The sequence below is a fragment of the Magnolia sinica genome, chromosome 10 (assembly GCF_029962835.1).
Source record: "Magnolia sinica isolate HGM2019 chromosome 10, MsV1, whole genome shotgun sequence".
Taxonomy (NCBI): domain Eukaryota; kingdom Viridiplantae; phylum Streptophyta; class Magnoliopsida; order Magnoliales; family Magnoliaceae; genus Magnolia; species Magnolia sinica.
In genome coordinates, this window is record NC_080582.1 from 83094054 (window position 1) to 83115443 (window position 21390).

General features: G+C 43.1%; 2 protein-coding genes across 4 annotated transcripts in view; both read left to right on the forward strand.

Annotated features, from left to right (window-relative positions):
* Positions 1-16130, forward strand: part of LOC131217189 (protein KAKU4-like) — a 41917-nt gene extending 25787 nt beyond the window's left edge. For 2 of the 3 annotated variants that reach the window (XM_058212003.1, XM_058212004.1), the window contains exons 5-9: positions 10666-10848; positions 12220-12644; positions 12994-13136; positions 14709-14799; positions 15326-16130. In XM_058212003.1, the coding sequence (XP_058067986.1) occupies positions 10666-10848; positions 12220-12644; positions 12994-13136; positions 14709-14799; positions 15326-15827 (1344 nt within the window). In that variant the 3' untranslated portion in view covers positions 15828-16130. The remainder of the gene's footprint in view (positions 1-10665; positions 10849-12219; positions 12645-12993; positions 13137-14708; positions 14800-15325) is intronic. The other variant, XM_058212005.1, reaches the window with a different exon arrangement.
* A 1653-nt stretch (positions 16131-17783) lies between these two features.
* LOC131217190 (pentatricopeptide repeat-containing protein At2g18940, chloroplastic) lies at positions 17784-20682 on the forward strand. The gene has a single exon (XM_058212006.1). The coding sequence runs from the start codon at positions 17922-17924 to the stop codon at positions 20421-20423; it is 2502 nt and encodes an 833-aa protein (XP_058067989.1). The 5' UTR covers positions 17784-17921; the 3' UTR covers positions 20424-20682.
* Positions 20683-21390: the final 708 nt, after the last annotated feature.

The following is a 21390-nucleotide window of genomic DNA, read 5'->3' on the forward strand; positions in this document are numbered from 1 at the left end:
GTTGATTTTATTTCCCTTTGACATTGTTTAGTTTATAATTTTATTGGTCCAGTCTATGTCGGCTTGGACCCGCATAGATTCCCCTTTAATTGAATGTTTGGATTTTCATGTGGGATGTGGAATTTGTGTGATTGTTTCTGAATTGGTGTGATCTAAGCCTGCAATCTTGCATATCATATTTAATTTTCCATGTCCTGCATCAAATTTGGTATCAAAGCCTAGGGTTCTTATAGGGGAATTCACCACATATTTAGGGTTTAGTTTGTTTGAGTCCTTCATGCATTCAGTCCATCATATATAGCTGAATTTTAGTAACAGTGTGTAGTCTTCTTCATATAGAGTCTCGTAGGGTCATTTAGTTTTTAGACGCATATAGTTGTCATAGCAGGTCCTTAGGTTGAGCAAGTCAGTGTATGCCCACACGTACGGGTTGCGGCTTCGGTTTGCACCCCACACTAAACATGGAGCAACTACAAGAAACAGTGGCCAAGTTAGCCCAGCAAGTTGAGTCCTTGAATAAGCATTTGGAACAACACATAGATAAACATCTCGAAGAAATAGAGGCCTCCTTCAGGGCAAACCCCACCACTGGGGAGAATGCCCAATCTCAGGTAGTTGGTCGGGAGGTTAGACCAAGGAATGGAGGCGGCCAAGGAGCTGGTCATGGGCGCGTACTTGTGCACCCACCCCGTGAGGGACATCATGATCAATATGACCCAGATGCACAACTCCTTAAGGGAGTTAGGGTAGATGCTCCTACTTTTGATGGTCACTTGGACCCTAAAGCTTTTTTAGATTGGTTGGCGGATATGGACCACTATTTTGAGTGGTATGATATGTCGGATGCTCGACGAGTCCGATTCGCCAAGATGAAGCTTGTGGGTCAAGCAAAGAGGTTTTGGGCGACGGTTGAGCGAAAAAAAGAAAGCGAGGGAACTTCCAATAGTCCATTGGGGAGAAATGAAAGAAACGTTGAAAGAGAAGTACCTCCCTTTCTCTTATCGCATGCGGTTGATTGAGTGGCAGTCTCTTCGACAGGGTTCCATGAGTGTTGCTGACTATATTGAGAAATTCGAAGAGTACTCGACCCGCTGTGAGGTTGATGAGGACCCCGTACTCACCCTTGCTCGTTTTAAAATGGGCCTCCGTCCTGACATTAGGAGAGAATTGCTCGCCAAAGACATAGACACTATCGAACAGTTGTACCAATTAGTGTTAGATGTCGAGCAATACCTTAAAGCATCTGTGGGAAGGCGGTTTGACTTTCGCGAATCTGGTACTAAGGCCAATCCCTCTGGGGCTAGACCTAACACGGGATTCCAAAACAAACCTTCCCCTAATGTTCAACCCAGACCTAAGGATGATAAGGGTAAAGAGATTGTCGGGTCTAGTTCACGTGGAAGTGGGGCCACTAGGTGTTTTAGGTGTCAGGGGTTTGGTCACTTTGCTCACCAGTGCGGCACGAGAGAGGGCACCAAAGTACTCTTATTGATGGACAAGTAGAAGTAGTGCCCCCAGAGAGTGATAGTGAGGAGGAGGAATATGAGCCAGTCGGAACCCCTAGTGATGAGGAAGAGGGAGCACAAGAGTCTTTGACCCTCGCAATTGTGCGTTGCGCCCTAGCTCAAGCCAAGAACACTGATGACTGGCGCCGCAACACGATCTTCTACACTTATGCAAAATGTGGGGAAAAGAGCTGTAAGATGATCGTGGATAGTGGTAGTTGTGCCAACGTGGCATCCACTAGCACTGTGAGTCGTTTGGGCTTGAAGCTGGAAGCCCATCCTCAGCCCTATAGAGTCTCCTGGGTTGATGAAACATCCATTCCAGTCTCGCACCGCTGTCTTGTCCCTATTCAGTTCGGATCTTATAAAGACACAATTTGGTGTGATGTTGTTCCTATGGATGTGGGCCATGTCATTCTGGGTAGGCCGTGGCTCTATGACAGGGATGTTACCATATTTGGTCGTTCAAATGTGTATACATTCTGGTTTGAGGGCAAGAAGGTCAAGCTAAATCCTCTACCACCCAAGAATACAACTGGAAAAGAGTTCACCACACAGAGTGGTGTGAGCGGCCCAAAAGAAGTGAAGGAGTCGAAGTCCAAGTCCAAACCACTTCATATTTTGAATGCCAAAGACTTTGAGCGAGAGACGGAGGCGGACTCGATGATATACGCCCTTGTGGCTAGGGAGAGTACCAGATACTAGCGTAGAGTTACCCACTGAGGCCATTCAGGTAGTACATGAGTTTCGTGATGTTTTTCCTGATGATTTACCGAATGAGCTTCCCTCTATGAGGGATATACAGTATGCCATTGATTTAATCCCTAGGGCAACTCTACCAAACCTCCCACATTACAGAATGAACCCGAAGGAGCACGCTGAGTTGAAGAGGCAGATTGATGAACTCCTAGAGAAGGGTTTCATTCGAGAGAGCATGAGTCCGTGTGCCGTGCCCGCCCTTCTTACACCTAAGAAGGATGGCACATGGAGGATGTGCGTTGATAGTAGGGCCATCAACAAAAGTACAATCAAGTATCGATTTCCCATACCGCGTCTTGATGACATGCTAGATATGATGGCTAATGCTACTATCTTCTCAAAAATCGACCTCAAAAGTGGGTATCACCAAATCCGTATACGCCCTGGTGATGAGTGGAAGACGGCCTTCAAGACGAAGGATGGGCTATATGAGTGGCTAGTTATGCCTTTTGGGTTAACTAATGCCCCAAGCACTTTCATGCGTGTGATGACCCAAGTGTTGAGACCCTTCATGGGGAAGTTCCTGGTCGTATACTTTGATGATATCTTGATTTATAGCATGACTAAGGAGCAACACCTCAACCATTTGAGGCAGGTTTGTGGGATCCTTAGGGCCGAGAAGTTGTACGCCAACCTAAAGAAGTGCGCGTTCTTGTCTAGTAGTGTGATCTTCTTAGGTTTTATTGTGTCAGCTGAGGGCGTATCGGCGGATCCCGAGAAGGTCAAGGCCATCGTTAATTGGCCTGAACCCCGCAATATTCATGAGGTGCGCAGCTTTCATGGCTTAGCCACTTTTTATAGGCGGTTCATTCGAGGCTTCAGTTCCATTGTGGCTCCCATCACGGACTGCATAAAAAAGGGAGAGTTTCAATGGACAAAGGCCGCCTCGAAGGCCTTCAAGGAGATAAAGGTCAAGATGACCGAAGCTCCAGTTATGCGAATTTCAGATTTTTCAAAAGCTTTTGAAGTCGCATGTGACGCGTCAGGAGTCGGTATAGGAGGAGTACTTAGCCAGGAAGGGCACCTTGTCGCCTTTTTTAGTGAGAAATTGAATGAGGCGAAGCAAAGATATTCCACCTATGACAAGGAATTCTACGCGGTAGTGCAATCACTACGCCATTGGCGACATTACCTATTACCGCAAGAATTCGTCTTGTTCTCAGATCACGAGGCCTTAAAATACTTAAACTCTTATAAGAAATTAAGCCCCAGGCACGCTAAGTGGGTTCAATTCCTTCAAGAGTACACTTTTGTGCTTAAGCACAAGGCCGGTGTAGAGAATAAGCCTGTCGATGCGTTGAGTCGTCGAGTCGCATTACTCAACTCCAAGAAAGTTTAAGTTACGGGCCTTGAGCGCATCAAAGAAGAGTATTCTGAGTGCCCAGATTTTGGAGTTGTGTATACGTCTTTATTAGAGAGTCCATCAGGAGCTAACAGTGAGTATTTGATTTTGGACGGATATTTGTTTAGGAGTGACCGCTTGTGCATACCACGCATCTCCCTTCGCGATTTTCTTGTCTGGGAGTTACATTCAGGGGGGGTAGCAGGTCATTTCGGTCGTGACAAGACCATTGCCCTAGTGGAGGATAGATTTCATTGGCCAAGCCTCAAACGGGACGTGGCCAAAATTATAGGGCAATGTCGTACTTGTCAACTGGCAAAGCAAAGGAAACAGAATACAGGATTATATACACCTTTGCCAGTCCCATTCATCCCTTGGCAGGACATCAGTATGGACTTCATGCTTGGACTTCCAAAGACTATTCGAAAGCATGACTCCATATTCGTTGTCGTGGACCGTTTCTCTAAAATGGCCCACTTCATTCCTTGTTCTAAGACCTCCGACGCCTCTCATGTTGCCAAGCTATTCTTTAGTGAGGTTGTCAAACTGCATGGGTTACCAAAAACCATAGTGTCTGACCGTGACGTGAGATTTATGAGTTACTTTTGGAAGACACTATGGCACATGATGAATACTAGGCTCCAGTTTTCTTCTGCTTACCACCCTCAGACCGATGGCCAGACTGAGGTGGTTAATAGGAGCCTAGGGAGTTTACTTCGATGTTTAGTGGGGGAGGATACCAGGACATGGGACGCCGTACTACCCATAGCCGAGTTTGCATATAATAGTTCTGTCAATAGGTCCACAGGTCTAAGTCCTTTTGAAGTCGTTACTGGTTATAAGCCTAGGAAACCTATTAATCTTATCCCCATGTCATTGTCTCATAGGCCATCAGAGTCTGCAAAGTCTTTTGCGCATCACATACATTCATTGCATTAAGAAATCAGGCGAAAAATCACTACTAGTAATGAGCATTACAAACTTTCTGCAGACCTACATAGACGTTTCAAAGAGTTCAATATTGGGGACTCTGTGATGGTCCGTATCAGGCCCGAGCGGTACCCTCCAGGGGCCATTCGTAAGTTACACGCGCGTAGCGCTGGGCCCTTCAAAATTATAAAGCGAAACGGTCTCAATGCGTATGAGGTAGATCTTTCACCTTCCATGGGAATTAGTTCCACATTCAACGTGGAGGATCTAGTTGCTTTTCAGGGACCCACTGATACTTTGTCCAGCCCTTCGCCCACCCATCCTGATGTCCCAACCTTACCCTTTGATCCATGGCCTCTTCCTGACCTTTTATCTCAGCCTCTGCCTTCCATACTTAGCCTTCACACACCCAGAGAGGAAATAAAGGATATCTTGGACCATGAGATAATTTCCACGTCGGATGGCGGGTTTCAGAAATACCTAGTTAAATGGAAGTCACGCCCAACTTCGGACAGCACGTGGCTCACTGAGGAGGAGTTTCAGAGACTTGATCCAGACATCCTAGAGCGGTTCAGGAGTTTTATTTCGCCAGTGGCGAAATCTTCGCAGCCGGGGAGAGTTGATGAGGACATCGTGCACACGCACGCCCGCACACCAACACCCCTACGCACGTACGTACGCAGAAGGAGGACCCCATCATCGATCTGGCTCGATGACGACGTCCAGAGAGGGCCTCCTAGCTAGAAGACAAGTTTTTGTTCAGAAAAGTGGCCCGATAGTCAAGAAAAGCCCACCATAGGATCTCATGATCGTGGCCCACTCGTCGGATTGGTTTTATATTTTAAGTTTTGCTTGTTGTTATTATTTAGAACATCGTGAACGCTTTAGATTTCCTTGTTTGATTTTTATTTTAGTTTACTTCATCGCCAAGTAATAGGTGTCGCACATGGTGCGAGTTTTTCGGTATAGGGTTCTCCCTATAAATAGGCACCCTTTGTAGTTCTTTTCATTCATTGAAGTTAATAAAAAATTCCTGCTTTATTTTTCTGCTCTCTTCGTGAGTTGTGGAAGAATTCAAAAGTGGGTGCGAAGCCCTCCCTTTTCGAAGGGCTAACTACCGTGGTGCGAAGCCACATCGATCCCAATTCACCCCCATCTTCCATCATCTTTTTTTTTCCATCTTCCCCCACCATCCGTACTTTGAATTTGTCCTTTTGTTGCATCAGATTTCTTCATTAAAGCAGGTTTTCAGATTTCGGCCCGCAGGCGAGCTGAAACTTCGGCGGAGCACCACGCACAAACCGTACATCGGATCGAGCTGAAATTTGGAGGTTTTGGAGTCCATCCCTGGCTGACCAGGGCCAAGGTGGCCTTTTTCTGAATAGTGGGCCCCACACACGTGCGGCCGGGATCACACGCACGTCCGTTTGGGCCATTGTTGTTGTCCACACGCGGGATCATCTTTTGGCTCAGGTTTTTATCCTCTTTTATCCTCTCATAGTCATTTTTTCATGAATCCTAACCTTATATTACATGATCCCTAATTGATTTGCCCCTTTTTATCACCTTAGGGTTCCTTGAATTGAAATTAGGGAATCCCTTGGATTAGGGACTGATTTTTATGCATGAGTAGTTGATTTTATTTCCCTTTGACATTGTTTAGTTTATAATTTTATTGGTCCAGTCCTAGCCTGTGTCGGCTTGGACCCGCATAGATTCCCCTTTAATTGAATGTTTGGATTTTCATGTGGGATGTGGAATTTGTGTGATTGTTTCTGAATTGGTGTGATCTAAGCCTGCAATCTTGCATATCATATTTAATTTTCCATGTCCTGCATCACATTAGTTTGATTATTTCCTTATTTATTTTATTTATTTTGTGGGTTGTTTTCTATTTTAGTTGATTCAGGGGGGTATTTTGGATATTTTAGAATCATAAGGGTATTTTTGTAAAAACACCCCAATTAGTGTATTAAGGGGTGGGTGTGTGAACCTTGGAGCATTATTATGCATTGAATGAAATTTCTCTCTTTTGCTTTTGAGCAACAAGAAAACCTCCTGTGAATAGAGATGGTGTGAAGCCATGGAGTGATTCCACTTATCTTTCTTTCTTATTCTCTTAGGCCTTATTTGGATTCAATGAAAATGAAGGAAATGAAAGAAGGTTTCTTGTGAACCCCTCTTGCCAACTGTTTGGGATACTGAATTGGTCGGAAATTGTAGGAAACCGGATTTCCAATGCACTAAATTGTACTGAATATTCTCCTAAAAATTCTCCCTTCCCTTCGGAAATGAGATTTCCTTTCCCATGCTTTCCTTATCTTATTTAATAACGCTTGACGCAACCTATTTGTGCCACTCATCAAAATTTCCATCAACGGTAGAGGAACAACCGCATGTTGCACCATCTGCCCCTAAGCGAGCGCATCGTTGGGCCTAAAGATCTCCATCACACTAGCTCCACCTCCGTTAGATTCCTTTGACAAGCCAGGCTGGAGAAGATTACATTAGCAGATGGGCTAGACTATCTTGACCATTCATTGGACATTTTGGTGCGGATTGTTGCTTTGTTGGCTAAGATAGGGCTGCGGATGGTGAGAATAGTTGATAGACGATTAAGATCCATAAGGTGGTGGATTATGATGGATGGAGAAGTAGGAACTATCATTCTAGCCTAATTGGTGCTCGCGGCAAAATGGTTGTGTGCAAGATCTCAATTGCTTATTGGGCAAGCCCTACTGTGTAGATATCTTGGCCCAAAAGTCTAGCTAGTCTGCTGTTTGGTGGGCCACATGATTTTTGTTTATAGAAAAAGTAATGACTAACACATATTCAAAGTGCAGGTGTGGTCCACAAGGTGTTCCAAAACGATAATGGTGGCCGTAACGGCCACCACCGTTACCATTATGATACGGGCCATAACGGTCGTTACGGACCTCGTATCACCCGTAATGGCCCTTTTTTATTTTTTGAAGAAAAGTGTAACGGGGCCATTACAGGGCCTTTATGGCTTGTTTTTTCTGTAACGACCATTTTGACCCCCTAACGCGGAACGGTTATGACCGTTGCCTTTATGCAACGGCCGTTACGTAACCAATTTTGAATATTTTGGTGGTCCACCTAATAAGGAGACCAGTCCAATATTTTAGCCAGGGCATCTACACAGTGGGGCCTACCCAAGAGCACCCAGGACGTCCTACACAATGACAAGTGGTAACAGACTCGTGCCATTCATCTATATTACTCTTGCAATCAAAAGAAAATGAATGGTTTGAGGGAGTGACCACACCATAATCCAATCTATCTACATGCATATCAATCTAGAGTTCGAGCTTGGGTCAGCTAGTGGCCGAGCCGAGTCAAGCTGAGGCTAGCTCGACTCGGTTCAACTCGATGTACACCCCTACTTGGTGGACATGATAGCTTTCCAAACATTTGAAGAGCGATGGAGAGATGAAGTTTTTATGCTCCAATCACTCGTCTAAGTGCCATATTTGGAAACAATAATCTCCCTCCATAGCTTACCCGCTTCAGATATGAATTTCTAGTGCCACTTTCTAAGAAGAGTGACATTCATAAGATGTAAACATTTCAGTCTGGCTCCTCCTTTGCTGACCGGTTTGTAGACTTCGTCCCATTTGAGTAAGTGAAATCCTCTCTCCTCATCTTATCAAGCCTATATCACCGATTTTTGGCATTCGAAGAGAGACAAGAAGTATACTGCCATATTGGAGAAGGTTGTTTTGATAAAAAGTTAGGCAGCCACCCAAGGAGAGATATCGGCGCTTTTGACTGGATAAATTCCTCTTGATTCTTTTCATTCCCCCCCCCCCCCCCAAAAAAAAAAAAGAAAAAAAAAAGGAAGTGGCGGAGCTTGTTGGAAGAAATAAAATCCTTACCAATCTTAGAAGGAGAGGCATGGTGCTACATAATGTCTGCCTCTTATGCCTAAACAACAAAGAATCAATGGATCACATCTTTCTCCACTGTCGGCTTATCGTTGACATTTGGTGGAGCGTGCTTTGCCTTGCGGGTGTGACCTGGACCATGCCTTCCTTGATTAGCTATTCTGCTCTTGGCACGTGGAATCTGGTGGAACATTAGGCAAAAGAAAATGATGTTGCATCCTGCTAATTGTCATTTGGGATGTCTGGGCGGAGAGATAATCGAGTTTTTAGGAATCAAAGCCTATCCTTGGCAGCTATATTCTTTAAGGTTTTCATTTTGTTTAGGGATTGGGCATTGTGAGTTTTTAGGTTGTCTGGGGTGTGACTTTTGTTCTCTCTCCCCCTCTTCTTTTTCTGTTTGTTATATTGATGAAGGACACATAATTTAATGCTAGCACGCAACGTGGAGATTATGAAAGAGTCCATGAAGTAATTCAATTAACAAAAGATGCTAACATACCAATTAATTAAGAATAAACAATATGAAATAAAATTTGATTCGACTTAAATCACATGACCACATGCTAAGAAATCACATAAATCAATTAAAATGAGGACCGATGGAAGGATAGAACTTCCAATTTAGCATAGGCACGTTCCACACTCAATGGACATATTTGTAAGTTTTATGGTTAGGGTTAGGAAAGTGGAAAATATGAAATTAGGAAAATTAGGGTTCATTAGAATTGGGGATTTTGGAATTAGGGTTTTTAGAAATTGGAGAAAATATGAAATTGAAGATCTAGGTTTTAGAAGATTGTAATGGGAAGGAAAAGAGGAAGACAAGAGAAGAAGAAGAAGAATACATTTCAAAGAAGAGAGAGGAAGGATGTAAGAAGAAGAATACCTTTCGAAGATAAGGAAGAGGAAGGATGTACCTTGGGGAATCCACCATCAAACAAGTTTGTACCCTTTCACAATTCAATTGGAAGGGAGGGTTTTTTTTTTTTTTCCTTTAAACCTTAGAAAACAATGAGGAAAATTCCTTCACACAAGAGAGCTTTTCTTTTCTTTTTTTCTTCTCAAATCTCCACTAGGGTTGTAACTCCACCCCCCCTGTGCTTTTATAATTAAAAATTCTGAATTAAAATTCAGCATAATTACAACTATGCCACTCACTTAAGTAAAGTGGCCTATCATCCAAAATAAGAAAACTAAAACGTATATTATCAATCTCAACTATCAAATAATTCTAAAAAAAATAAAATAAAATAAGCAAGATTAAAGTCCAAGGGGCCCAAATGTAAAAGATTTGGTGGCCAGATGGCCTGATTGACAAGATCCAACGGTTGGATCGACACGAAATAGAAATCCTACGACTAAAATGATCTCCTAAGCAACTCACATGCATCATCCCAAGGTGGGGTCTTCCTGATGCACGTCCAATGCCTGTGGGGTCTTTAAAATGGCCCGACGGGCCCCATTTGAAACTCGTCTCCCATCCACAAATAAAGTTGCGCTGATGTGGGTGGTTGTCTCCATATATGGTACACTTGAGTAGGTCCTCTGATGTCCCCATCATGAGAGAGAGAGAGAGAGAGAGAGAGAGAGAGAGAGAGAGAGCTTCTGCTCCTTTTGCCAGTTTCTTGCTTTGCTTATCTTTCAAAAAAAAAAACACCTACTTTTTTCGATCGACTTGGCAAAAACCATTTTGATTGGTTTTTGCTAAGTCGGCGTTTTAGCGTCTATTTTGTCGAGTGCGAGAGTAGATAGGGGGTTTCAATTTGCTTAAACCCAAGCAAAAAAGAAGAAATTCACACATTTTGACAATATTGTCGTTGGTTATATATTGCTGTAGTTTCATACAAATACATTGTCACCATGCATTAAACATGTTGTCATCTAAGCAATATTAAAGATAGACACACATTTGAAATACCTTCAGTATAGTTGAAAGTTTTGGGTCCATTTTACTTCTACTATGCCAAGCATAAAATTTTAGATGGGGATATGACATGATTCATATAAAATGTTGCATCTTACTTAAGGATTCTTTCTGGCTATCCTTTTGTCCAGTGCTAAACTTATGTTTCTACAATTTTTTTATTGGAAAAAAATGGGAAATGATACTTATGTTTCTACATTTACATTGGAAAGTTTGATCATAAAAAGTATTACCCATTCATTTCCTTAGATCTGTTTCCAACTGCTAATGTTAGTTGTTGCCAAATCTCTTCTCCAGGTTAGTGAAGGTGAAGTGAGTTCACCTGTGGATGTAGCAAGATCATTCATGCGAGCCCAACCGCCATGTGCATCTCCATCTTTGAGCAATGCGAGATTCAATACCCCACCACCAATTGGTCCACAACTGTCCAAGGATGAATCACCATATACAATTGTCACTCGTTCTTTGACCTCATCCAATGTACTTTCTAGGACTTCTGTCTTGGATTATTCTTTTTAATTTACCTTTACATGTTTTGAATTATTCTTTTACATTTTACTGTTTCTATTGCTATTGCTATCCATCTCTAGTAAATGGCATTTGTTTTTGAGCTAAAGAGTAGAAATCTGTGGTGTTTCCAGATTAATTTATGCAGCTTGGCTGACTCTCTATGCGGGTTTTAGTGACAATTTCATAATGTTGGATTTCTCAGTTGACAATCTAAGCCCCGATGCTTTGCTAGTGCTGAACTGATAATGAAATATCTATTTCTTCTTTTGATGGTTTCAAAAGATGAGACCTTATTTTTGAAAATTCTAGAGTTTCTCGCTTTTCTTAAACTCCATAAAATCCCAGATAAGCACATTCTCCATAAAGCTTCCTTGTGTCCTTTGAACAGCCTACCAAGCCATTCAACCACCACTCATCATGTGGAATTATTGAAAGCCCATGCCGCTGCGAATAGGGAGAGAGAAATCGCACACTTCCCTAGCCACGCCACCTTGCAATGGAAGAATAGATGATTTACCAATTCCTCAGCTTTCTTGCACATGACACACATGTTGGGAAGGCTATCTTCCTTTTCTCTAGGTTAAACATCAATTTCTCTTTCAAGTCATTTTGGCTTAGTTTCTAGGATGAACCTTGTTTCGTTATGGTGATCTGAAAATCCAACTTTTTTCTGAATTATTTGTTGCTTTCCTGTTGCATGCCATGCTTTATAATCTCTCCTTTTAAAGATAATGTTAAATTTACCTTTCAAAAGAAAAAGAAAAAAAAAGAAAAGAAAAGAAAAGAAAAGATAATGGTAAGTTTACTAAAGAAATCAAAGCGGGAACAAATTCTTGATACAAAGGGATTCACAGAGAACCCTCATTCGCTAACGGTTTAGCTGTACTTTTCCTCTCAAGGCTGCCATGCTCATTCTTTTCTAAATTTATAATAGAATTCTGCTAGAGGTGCTTGCCATTGGTTGCTTTCCCTTCTGGTTGCCACTTCCGGTTCACCACATGGTGTCCAGGCTCATCTAGTTGGTGCTACTGTGGATGGGTCACATGGAAAAATCCCATTGATTGGAGATACTAACCATCCACCCAGAGAGGTGTTAAGATATCTGGTCAGGGGAATTTTACACCTGACCCGTCCATGGTGGGACCTACCAGATGAATGGTCTGGATCACAATGTGTCAAGGCACAAGAGACAGTTGATCATGGGAGGGCAAAAGGGATGAAATATGCTAGCAAACCTCTCGTAGTAGAAGTGGCACCAATTTTTTGAAGGAAAAAAAAACATTTTGAGACAAGGTACTGAAATCTGTTTTCAATGACACTTTACATGAAACTTGTGCACAGGTACTCAAAAGGAACTCTCTTGCCATTGGTTCATGGGATATCACTGAGGAAAGTCGAAGAGTTCGTCTTAAGCCAACTGACGATATGCTAGAACCTCCTGCAGTCAGGCAAATTGATTCATCTACAACGATCTCAGAACATAAAATGGTCCAAAGCCCAGCAGCTGCTGATAAAAGAGAAGTGGTCGGTATAACCAATGATTCAAATTCTCTGCCACCTGCAAAGTCAGTAGATGCATCTGCGGACTTGCCTGCAGAATCATCTGTGGGTCGAGACGGGATTCTTCACTCTTCTGCTGAAAAATCTGTGGAAGTGAATCCCTCAGTGACTGATGGTGTCGATAACATGACTGAAAACCAGGTTCTTGTCATAAACATCTCAGGCTCTGAACCGAAAGTCATGACATCAGAAGAAGCCAACCCAAGGTTAGTGTCCCCCCCCCCCCCCCAAAAAAAACAAAAAAAAAAAAAACAATCAGAAGCTGTTATCTCAGTCTATGATACTATAATAAAATTATATGGGATTTTACATGTGCTCGAGTTGCGGATAGTTTTGATTTTTTTTTTTTTTTTCTCCTCTTTCCCTTTTCTTATTTTTTTGAAAGGTAAGAATCTATTAAAAGAAGTCAGCAAGAGCCACCAAACCAACTACACAGACTCAAAAAATAAAATAAAATAAAATACAGTGATGCTACTCATCTAGTTCAGAAATCAGTTTTGAACATGTCACATGGAAGGTCATACAGGTCTACTCATTTAGTTCTTTTTATCTCAGTGATGCTGGTGGTGTCGCTGACTACAATGATGCTCATGCTTCTGTCCAAGAGATAGGTTCTCAGGTGGGGAAAACTGTACAAGATAAGAGCCATTCAGAACCACATCAGCTATCTGGTCTCAAAGAAACATCTTCTACACATGGTATGTTGCAGATTCTCAAGTTTACTTTGTGGAATCATTCTTTGGCATCTTTATGCACGATCTATTGGTGATTACCATCTCCTTTGTGCTGCACCTTTCCCCTCTCTTGAAGCACAATGAAAACTATAGCCGTGATTGATGAGGATGTGTATAGTGTCTTGAGGCACCCGGTTTGCACAGATGGGGCCTATGGCTTGATGCAGAATGTTGACCCAATAGGCCTCACTGTGGATGGGGGATCCCCCCACCCACCCACCCACACACACACACACAGAGAGAAAGAGAAAACTCACCTGCACCAAAAAAGAAGAAGAAGAAGGCCCTGCTATGAACTGGTGCATTAGGGCACTAATCATGTCCGATGCATCAGGAACCTATAACACCTCAACATTAAAAGGCTGGGCATCAGCAGCTATGTGCCTTAGTTTCTCAGTACCTATGAACCATCTGAGCTGGCTTTCCATCATTTTCTCTGGTTTCTTAGTAGCTAACTAGCTATGAACCATCTGAGTTGGCCCTCCATTTTCTCTACTATTGGGGCTACTCATAGGCTCTTTTTCAGAAACATCATTCTTGATTCTATCCTTGTTTCTCGGCATCGATCTCCTTCACCATCCTTTAAAATGCCACCAAAACTCCCCACTTATGACATTGGCAGATCGAAGAAAAGTTAATGTTGCCTCCGAATTGGACCTTGGTTATTCTAGATTTTTTGCTGCCACTGACTGCACCCGTATTTGCCATATTGTTTAGCTGTTTGTAAGTTAGAGTCGAACCCCAAACCTTTGTAAGCTTCATGAACTTTGATTGTGCTTGGACTAGAAAATTTGGCTGGCAGTATACTGATATCTACTATATATGATGCAAGTAGCTACGGAAAATTTTACCCATGCAATGAACTTTGGTTTTTAAAAGGACATTGGAAGGGATATCCAACATATGAAAGGGTATTTACATAATCTGGATGTCTCTGTATCTTTAACCGAGGGCATTTCTGCCATGTTACAAATTTTTTGTGTGAGTAGCCCGAACCCCCGGCCCCCCCCCCCCCCCATGCATAGCCTGCACTTACCATGCATGTGCACTAGGCTTGGCAAGCTCTCTTTGTTGATGCTGTGCTTGTATGCTTCTTCCATATAATTCATTGCAGTGCACGCTTCTGATGAGAAATGATCTGGCATGGTACATCGGGATAACTAGTGTACTGGCATGTCTGGTCTGGCCAAGTGGGTGCATGGTTAGATGATCTGGCCATGATTAGTGTCACATCTGAAAGTACTCCCAAATCTCCTCAATTTAAGTGGAACTCATCATATGCTTTGCATTTGGGGCAGTGCAGAACATTGAAATGCGCCGTTGAGTTCGTTCAGGTTTTCCACTTTTTCAATCAAGAGGTATAAGCATTCCAGGTCCTGCTTCATCCATCGTATCAGTTGTGGTCCGGGGGCTGCTCATCCAATCTGCCACTAAAAGTGGAATTTCGATCACACTAACATATCTGCTGTCTTATATTTTGTCTGCTGATAAGTGTGTTTTCTCATTCCTGAATTGAACCTCCGAACATTTTTGCAGATTCTAGGTTGCCGGGTGCAGAAATTCAGATGCAGAAAGAAGCAAATGGATCAGAAGGCGGAAACGATGCTAATGGTTCTTTCAAATCCAGGTAACCTATAAAAGACTGGCTACCTGATCCATCCAATGCATTGCCTGGCACTCATGAGAATTTGTTGGGTCCTTAGCCTCAGCATATGCATGGTCACTGAGGTGCAGGATTCCATACTTGTGGGGACTATGGTTCAGTGTCTTAGACGGTTAAATTGATGGCCCCCACAGGGGATTGGTGATGCCTCGACAATTTTCTTATTGTAATAAAATCCTTTAAAAAAAAAGTTAAAAAAAAAAAAAAAAAAAAAAAACAGATACAGCAACTGTCTGGTTCAACAGAAACTAGTCAGAAGGATTGAAGGTTACTTTTGGGGAATCCTTCGTCCATGGTGCATCCCATCAAATCACCAGTCTTCATCACCTTAACTTGGGCCCTACATGCACAAAATCCTGCACCTCAGCAATGTGTGTGTGTGTGTGTGTGTGTCTATATATATATATATATATATATATATATATATATGCTGGGAGGTGCAAATAATTCCTCGTATTCGACTAAACGCAACATTCCATTTATCTGTCAGTTCGTCTGCAGAAATGAAGGGAGATTTGGGTATGAAACCATCAGTAAAGATAGACCAGAATTCAATAGGTCTGAGTCATGCTGTGTTGGCCACCGGAAAATTGGCAGAAACCTGGGAGCTTTCGAGTGAAGTATCCATGGAATTCCCTGTGACTACAGAAACGAACAATATTGCAGATGGAGTGGATAACGGTACTACTGGCAATAAGCAGGAAGAGGCTCTGCCCACCAAACATCGGCCAGGACCAAGATCAAATTCAAGCCGTGGAAGGTCAGGGAAGTTGACCACGGTCAAGCCAGATGGGCTGCTGCAGTCTGAATCTCAACCAAGTCGAAGCCGTAGCCGAGCAGGGAAGCCGAGCAAATCTGAAGCAGATGAGCCACCAAAGGCCGAAACTCGAACAAATCCAAGCCGCGGCCTGAAAAGGAAATCGAGTGCAGGAGCCATGAAGCTGGGAACAAGAGCGGGATCTGCCAGAAGAGGCAGGGCAAGGGGTAAATGATGGGGCTGTCTCTTGGCAATGTTGTACTAATTATTGTATACCACTTAGGTAGTTAGAAATGTAATCGGCTGTTTTACCACGTAGGAATGTAATCGGCTGTTTTCCTTGGTTAGCTTGGGAAACATGGGTCACGGGTGCATGTCTACTTAGGAAGTTAGTAACACCATTTGTAAGTTGTAATTGGCTGTTTTTTCCTTTGTTAGCCCTGCAAAACATGGGGCACACTTGCATGTCCACAGGCTGTTTGTTGTTTATTTCTTTATGTTGTAACTATATATCACAATATTCGAGTTTTATTTCTTAGGTTGCAGGATTTAAAGACATTATTTCATTTTTAGATGCTGTAGAGAGGGGGAAAAATCCTCATTCATGGTTTCTGAAATGTGAGGAAATCTCTCTAAATGTTGAGCATTCGATAAGGGTCATTTGGATGCCTGTAAATTCTTGAGTTGTAAAGGGATCATAGGTAATCGGATTGCAGGCTGTTTGAATATACTTGCATTTGCCTATAAACACATTACAGCGTTTTAGCTGTAATCTGAAAACTGGCAAAAAGCCATGTTTCAGATTATCGGTGAAGTTTTTGTATTTAAAAAGACATTACATGTAATAGAACACAACGGTTGATACACACTTGCGATATGTGGGGCCCACTGTAATGTGTATAATATATCCAATTTGTCTATCATGTGCTTCTTTCAATGCTCTGTTATGGTCCAAAAAAACAACTTGATTGATCATCAGACCACTAGAGAGAAAAGGATGGGAGATCTACCTTTAAAAAAATTTCAATTGCATTTGGGGCCATTGTGATGGGCGGAGGACATCCAATTTGTCTAGTGTGTGTGAGCTTTGCTGCTCTCCTAATCCCCCCTTAAAAAAAATCAAGTCCAAGTTCTTTTTATGTGATTTGCTGATTTTAGCAGGATTTACCACCTTAAGTTCTATATGGTGTGAATACCTACTTTATGTGTAATAAACACTTTATAAGTTAGCCAAACACATCTATTTGCCTGCAAACAAATCGTCACTTAAAAGCCAAACTAAATAGCATTCATATAACTTGTGCTTGAAATTCTTTTCAGGCATAAAGCGTTTATTACTTAAAAAGTTTGCAGGCATCCAAACGATCCTAATAGAAGAGGCTTATATTTCCAAATTGGATCTTTGGAGTTTAAACAATCGAAGATTCGATTAAAGTACTGCTTAACAACCCGAGAGTTGCCAAGTTGGCCAAAACCACATTGTTGAGGCTGTGTTTTGACACACCAGTAAATTAAATTGAAATTAGTATTTAGTAAGTGCCATTGGACTTCCCAATCGAATTCATCGTACTGATCAACTTCATGGAGATCCCATTGCATTCCAGAGGCTCTAAATAATCAGATCGTAATCACCTTCCTTTGTATCTAGTGGCATTGAATCTACGAGGGACATGCATCCAAATTGCAATTACAAAGAAGGTAGAGGTTATTTATTTCTGCTCCATTGTGCTAAATATTGTGATTTAATTCAATAATGCATCCAAACGCAGCCTGAAATTGAACTCCCAAAACAAAAGTGAAATTATGGAAATTTGTAAATACTGTTCAAGTAAACAGGGAATATACATGAGTTAATGACCCCATCAACTGTGTGGAAACCAATATTTAAATATTTTCCTGTCCTCTACAAACTCGTCACTCATGGCCCAGTTTTAAAAAAACATGGACCTTACATTTTCAAGGAAAATCTTCACCGTTCTTCACTGGCAGCCTCTAAATAGACGGTTAATAAAAAAACATGCAGCAAAGGTCCAAATGGGAATCCCTGATCTTGGAGAGTTTTGGGGCGTGTACCATCCACAGTCAAACGACTCAAACCCACCACATCAACGGTCCGGATTGATTTCTTATGATGACCAAATCACCCTCTCCCAATCACCCACGTAGCATTTGCACTCATCATCAGAATACGCAGTCAAATGAAGACCAAGCATGTAAAGATTAGATTCACAATACCTCTCTCTCTCTATCTCCAATCTCTTCCCTCCATTCAAAAATCCCCCAAAACCCATAATCTCTCTCTCTCTCTCTCTCTCTCTCATCCAATCCAATGGAAGGAGCTTTCTTACCAAATCGCCCTCCCTTCCCAACCCCACCCACAAAATCAACAACCCCACCACCCCAACGGTTGAAATTCAACCCCTCTAATGTTCCTCTCCCTCCTCCTGCATCTCCTTCCTCCTTCCCTCTTGATTCCCTCCTCCAACAACTCCTCCATCTTTCCTCAATACCCACCCAAAACCATACCTCCTTACACCTCTCCTCAATCTCCCAGCCCCCTAAAACACCCCTTCTCAAAACACCCAACCCAATCCCATTTCCCCCATTCAATGAAAAATACACAAAACAAGAGAATTCTGCTGATTCGACCGACACCCATCTTGGGTTCCTTTCCAAAACAGGTAAGTCCATTCTCAACTCCATCATCAAACACCCCATATCCAGTCTCAATCCGTTTCTTGATTCTCTAAAATCTGACATTCTCGGGGTCGATTTTGTCGGCCTCTTGAAGGGGTTAGAGCTTTCGGGTAATTGGGAGAAGGCACTCTTCCTGTTCGAATGGGCCGCTTCTTTCGATCCGAATGAATTGAGACCTGTTTTGGATAATGAGGCGATCGAAGTCATTGTTAGAGTCTTGGGCCGAGAGTCGCAGCATTCCATCGCTTCAAAGCTGTTCGATAGAATTCCCATCGAGGACTACTCTCTTGATGTCCGGGCATACACGACCCTGCTCCATGCATATGCTCGGACGGGCAAGTACGAGCGGGCCATTGCCTTGTTTGACCATATGAAGGAGAAGGGCCTCTCTCCTACTCTGGTCACCTACAATGTCGTCCTCGATGTGTATGGGAAGATGGGTCGGTCTTGGAATCGGATTTTGAGTCTTTTGGATGAGATGGGAAGGGGAGGATTCGAATACGATGAGTTCACATGTAGTACAGTTATATCCGCCTGTGGAAGAGAAGGGTTGTGTGAGGAAGCGTCAAAGTTCTTCAACGGATTGAAATCCCGGGGCTATGCTCCAGGAATTGTGACGTACAATGCGCTACTGCATGTATATGGGCGGGCGGGGAATTATACGGAGGCGTTGAGTGTTTTGAAGGAAATGGAGGAGAATGGCTGCCCTCCGGACTCTGTGACTTACAATGAGCTTGTCGCTGCATATACAAGAGCCGGGTTCTATGAAGAAGGGGCTGCTGTCATTGATACAATGACTAGTCGAGGAATCTTGCCAAATGCCGTCACATACACGACTGTGATAAATGCTTATGGCAAAGCTGGGAAAGAAGATAAGGCATTGGATTTGTTCAATCAGATGAAGAAATCAGGCTGTGTGCCTAACGTCTGCACATATAATGCCGTTCTTGGATTGCTCGGGAAGAAATCGCGGTCTGAAGATATGGTGGAGATTCTTGGACAGATGAAGTCTGATGGGTGTGTCCCGAATCGAGTCACATGGAACACAATGCTGGCAATGTGTGGCAACAAGGGCATGCATAAATACGTGAACCGGGTATTTCGGGAGATGAAGAACTGCGGGTTCGATCCAGATCGTGACACATTCAATACGTTAATCAGTGCATACGGACGGTGCGGGTCTGGCGTTGATGCTTCAAAGATGTATGATGAAATGATTAGAGCGGGTTTTAGTCCCTGCGTTACCACCTACAATGCACTTTTGAATGCATTGGCCAGGAAAGGCGATTGGGGCGCAGCTGAATCCATCATAGCAGACATGAAGAGCAAGGGCTTCAAGCCCAGCGAGACGTCATATTCGTTGATGTTGCATTGCTACGCAAAGGGCGGGCATGTCGAAGGGATAGAAGCAATCGAGGTGGAAATCTACAACGGCCGCATTTTTCCAAGCTGGATGCTGTTGAGGACCCTTGTTCTAGTGAATTTCAAGTGTAGAGTGCTGCAGGGCATGGAGAAGGCATTCAAGGAGCTGAAGCGGAATGGATACAAACCCGATTTGGTCATTTTCAATTCGATGCTTTCCATCTATGCAAAAAACAGAATGTATGATCGGGCCCACGAAATGCTATCCTCGATTAGGGAGGCGGGCCTACAACCGGATCTCGTCACCTACAACAGCTTGATGGACATGTATGCAAGAGGCAGGGAGTGTTGGAAGGCGGATGAGATCCTCAAAAGTCTGCAAAGCTCCGGTGGAAACCCTGACATTGTATCCTACAACACCGTAATAAATGCGTTCTGCAAGCAAGGTCTCATGCAAGAGGCCTTGAGAATCCTATCAGAGATGACAGCAGCGGGGATCCGCCCGTGCATTGTCACCTACAACACTTTCGTGGCAGGGTATGCGAGCCGTGGGTTGTTTGTGGAAGCACATGACGTGATAAGCTACATGATACAGCATGGTTGTAGTCCCAACGAGCTAACCTACAAGACGGTGGTTGACGGGTATTGTAAAGCAAACCAATACGAAGATGCCCTGGATTATGTATCGAGAATTAGGGATGTAGATTCTTCTTTCAATGATCACTCGGTCCGCAGGCTAGCGGCCCGCGTAAGAGAGAATTTCGAATCTTAGCCTTGGTTGGGTGTGGACATTACATTCTGAGCAAGATTGTGGAATGGCATTTGACAGTGAATACAGGTACTAGCTTGAATTTTGGAGCTGACTATTGTAAGATAACTTTCTATATATGCATTGCATTATATTATGTTGTTACAGCTACATGCCTTTGTCATGTGCTTTGAAACAGAGCGGGGGTCACAGTATTTTGTTTGTTTCAACTGCGAATTGTACACATGAGTTTGTTGATTTTCACCAGATTATTGTGACGAGAGTCGGGCAGTATGCTTGTAGTTTAGATTTTGCAAGCTCCACATTCAGGTAAGAGAACTCAAGGCTTGGATCTTCCAATCTGGTAGGTTTTTGGCGAATGGGGCCATCCATGCTGTAGGCCCATGGGGTCAATGGTTCAGATCATGAACCATAGGCTGGACTTAGCCTAGACTCTGGCGCTTATCGCATGGGCTGGACCATGCTTCAGCATGGCCTGATCCCAGTTGCAACCCCGACATCGGAAACAGTCACTGCCTGGGCAAAACGGGACCTGATCGATCATTTGCAGCATCCTGCAAGCTGCACATCAGACCCCTTACAATCATAAACATAGTATCAACAAGTTTGGCCCGTAATAGTTGGCCCGGGGCACAATCAATTTTTGGGCTAGGACCAACTATGTTAGGTCCATGCTAAGCTCAGGCGTATGGCCTTATATAATGTCAGCCCAGACAGAACCCATGTCAACCACATTTGCCATTGCCCATCACCAACCACCCCACCTGTGCCCTTCTTTTTCAAGCATCCTATGTGCTGATCTTCCACACGTGTCACCACTCATCATCAAGTGCCTCATGTGTCAATGGGTCATGTGTGCTAGAGCAATGACATCTTCAAGTGCTCCATGTGCCACATGGGCATCATGTACCATCAATCATTTTCAAGTGCCCCACATGTGCCATTGTACTATATACTACAATTCACATTC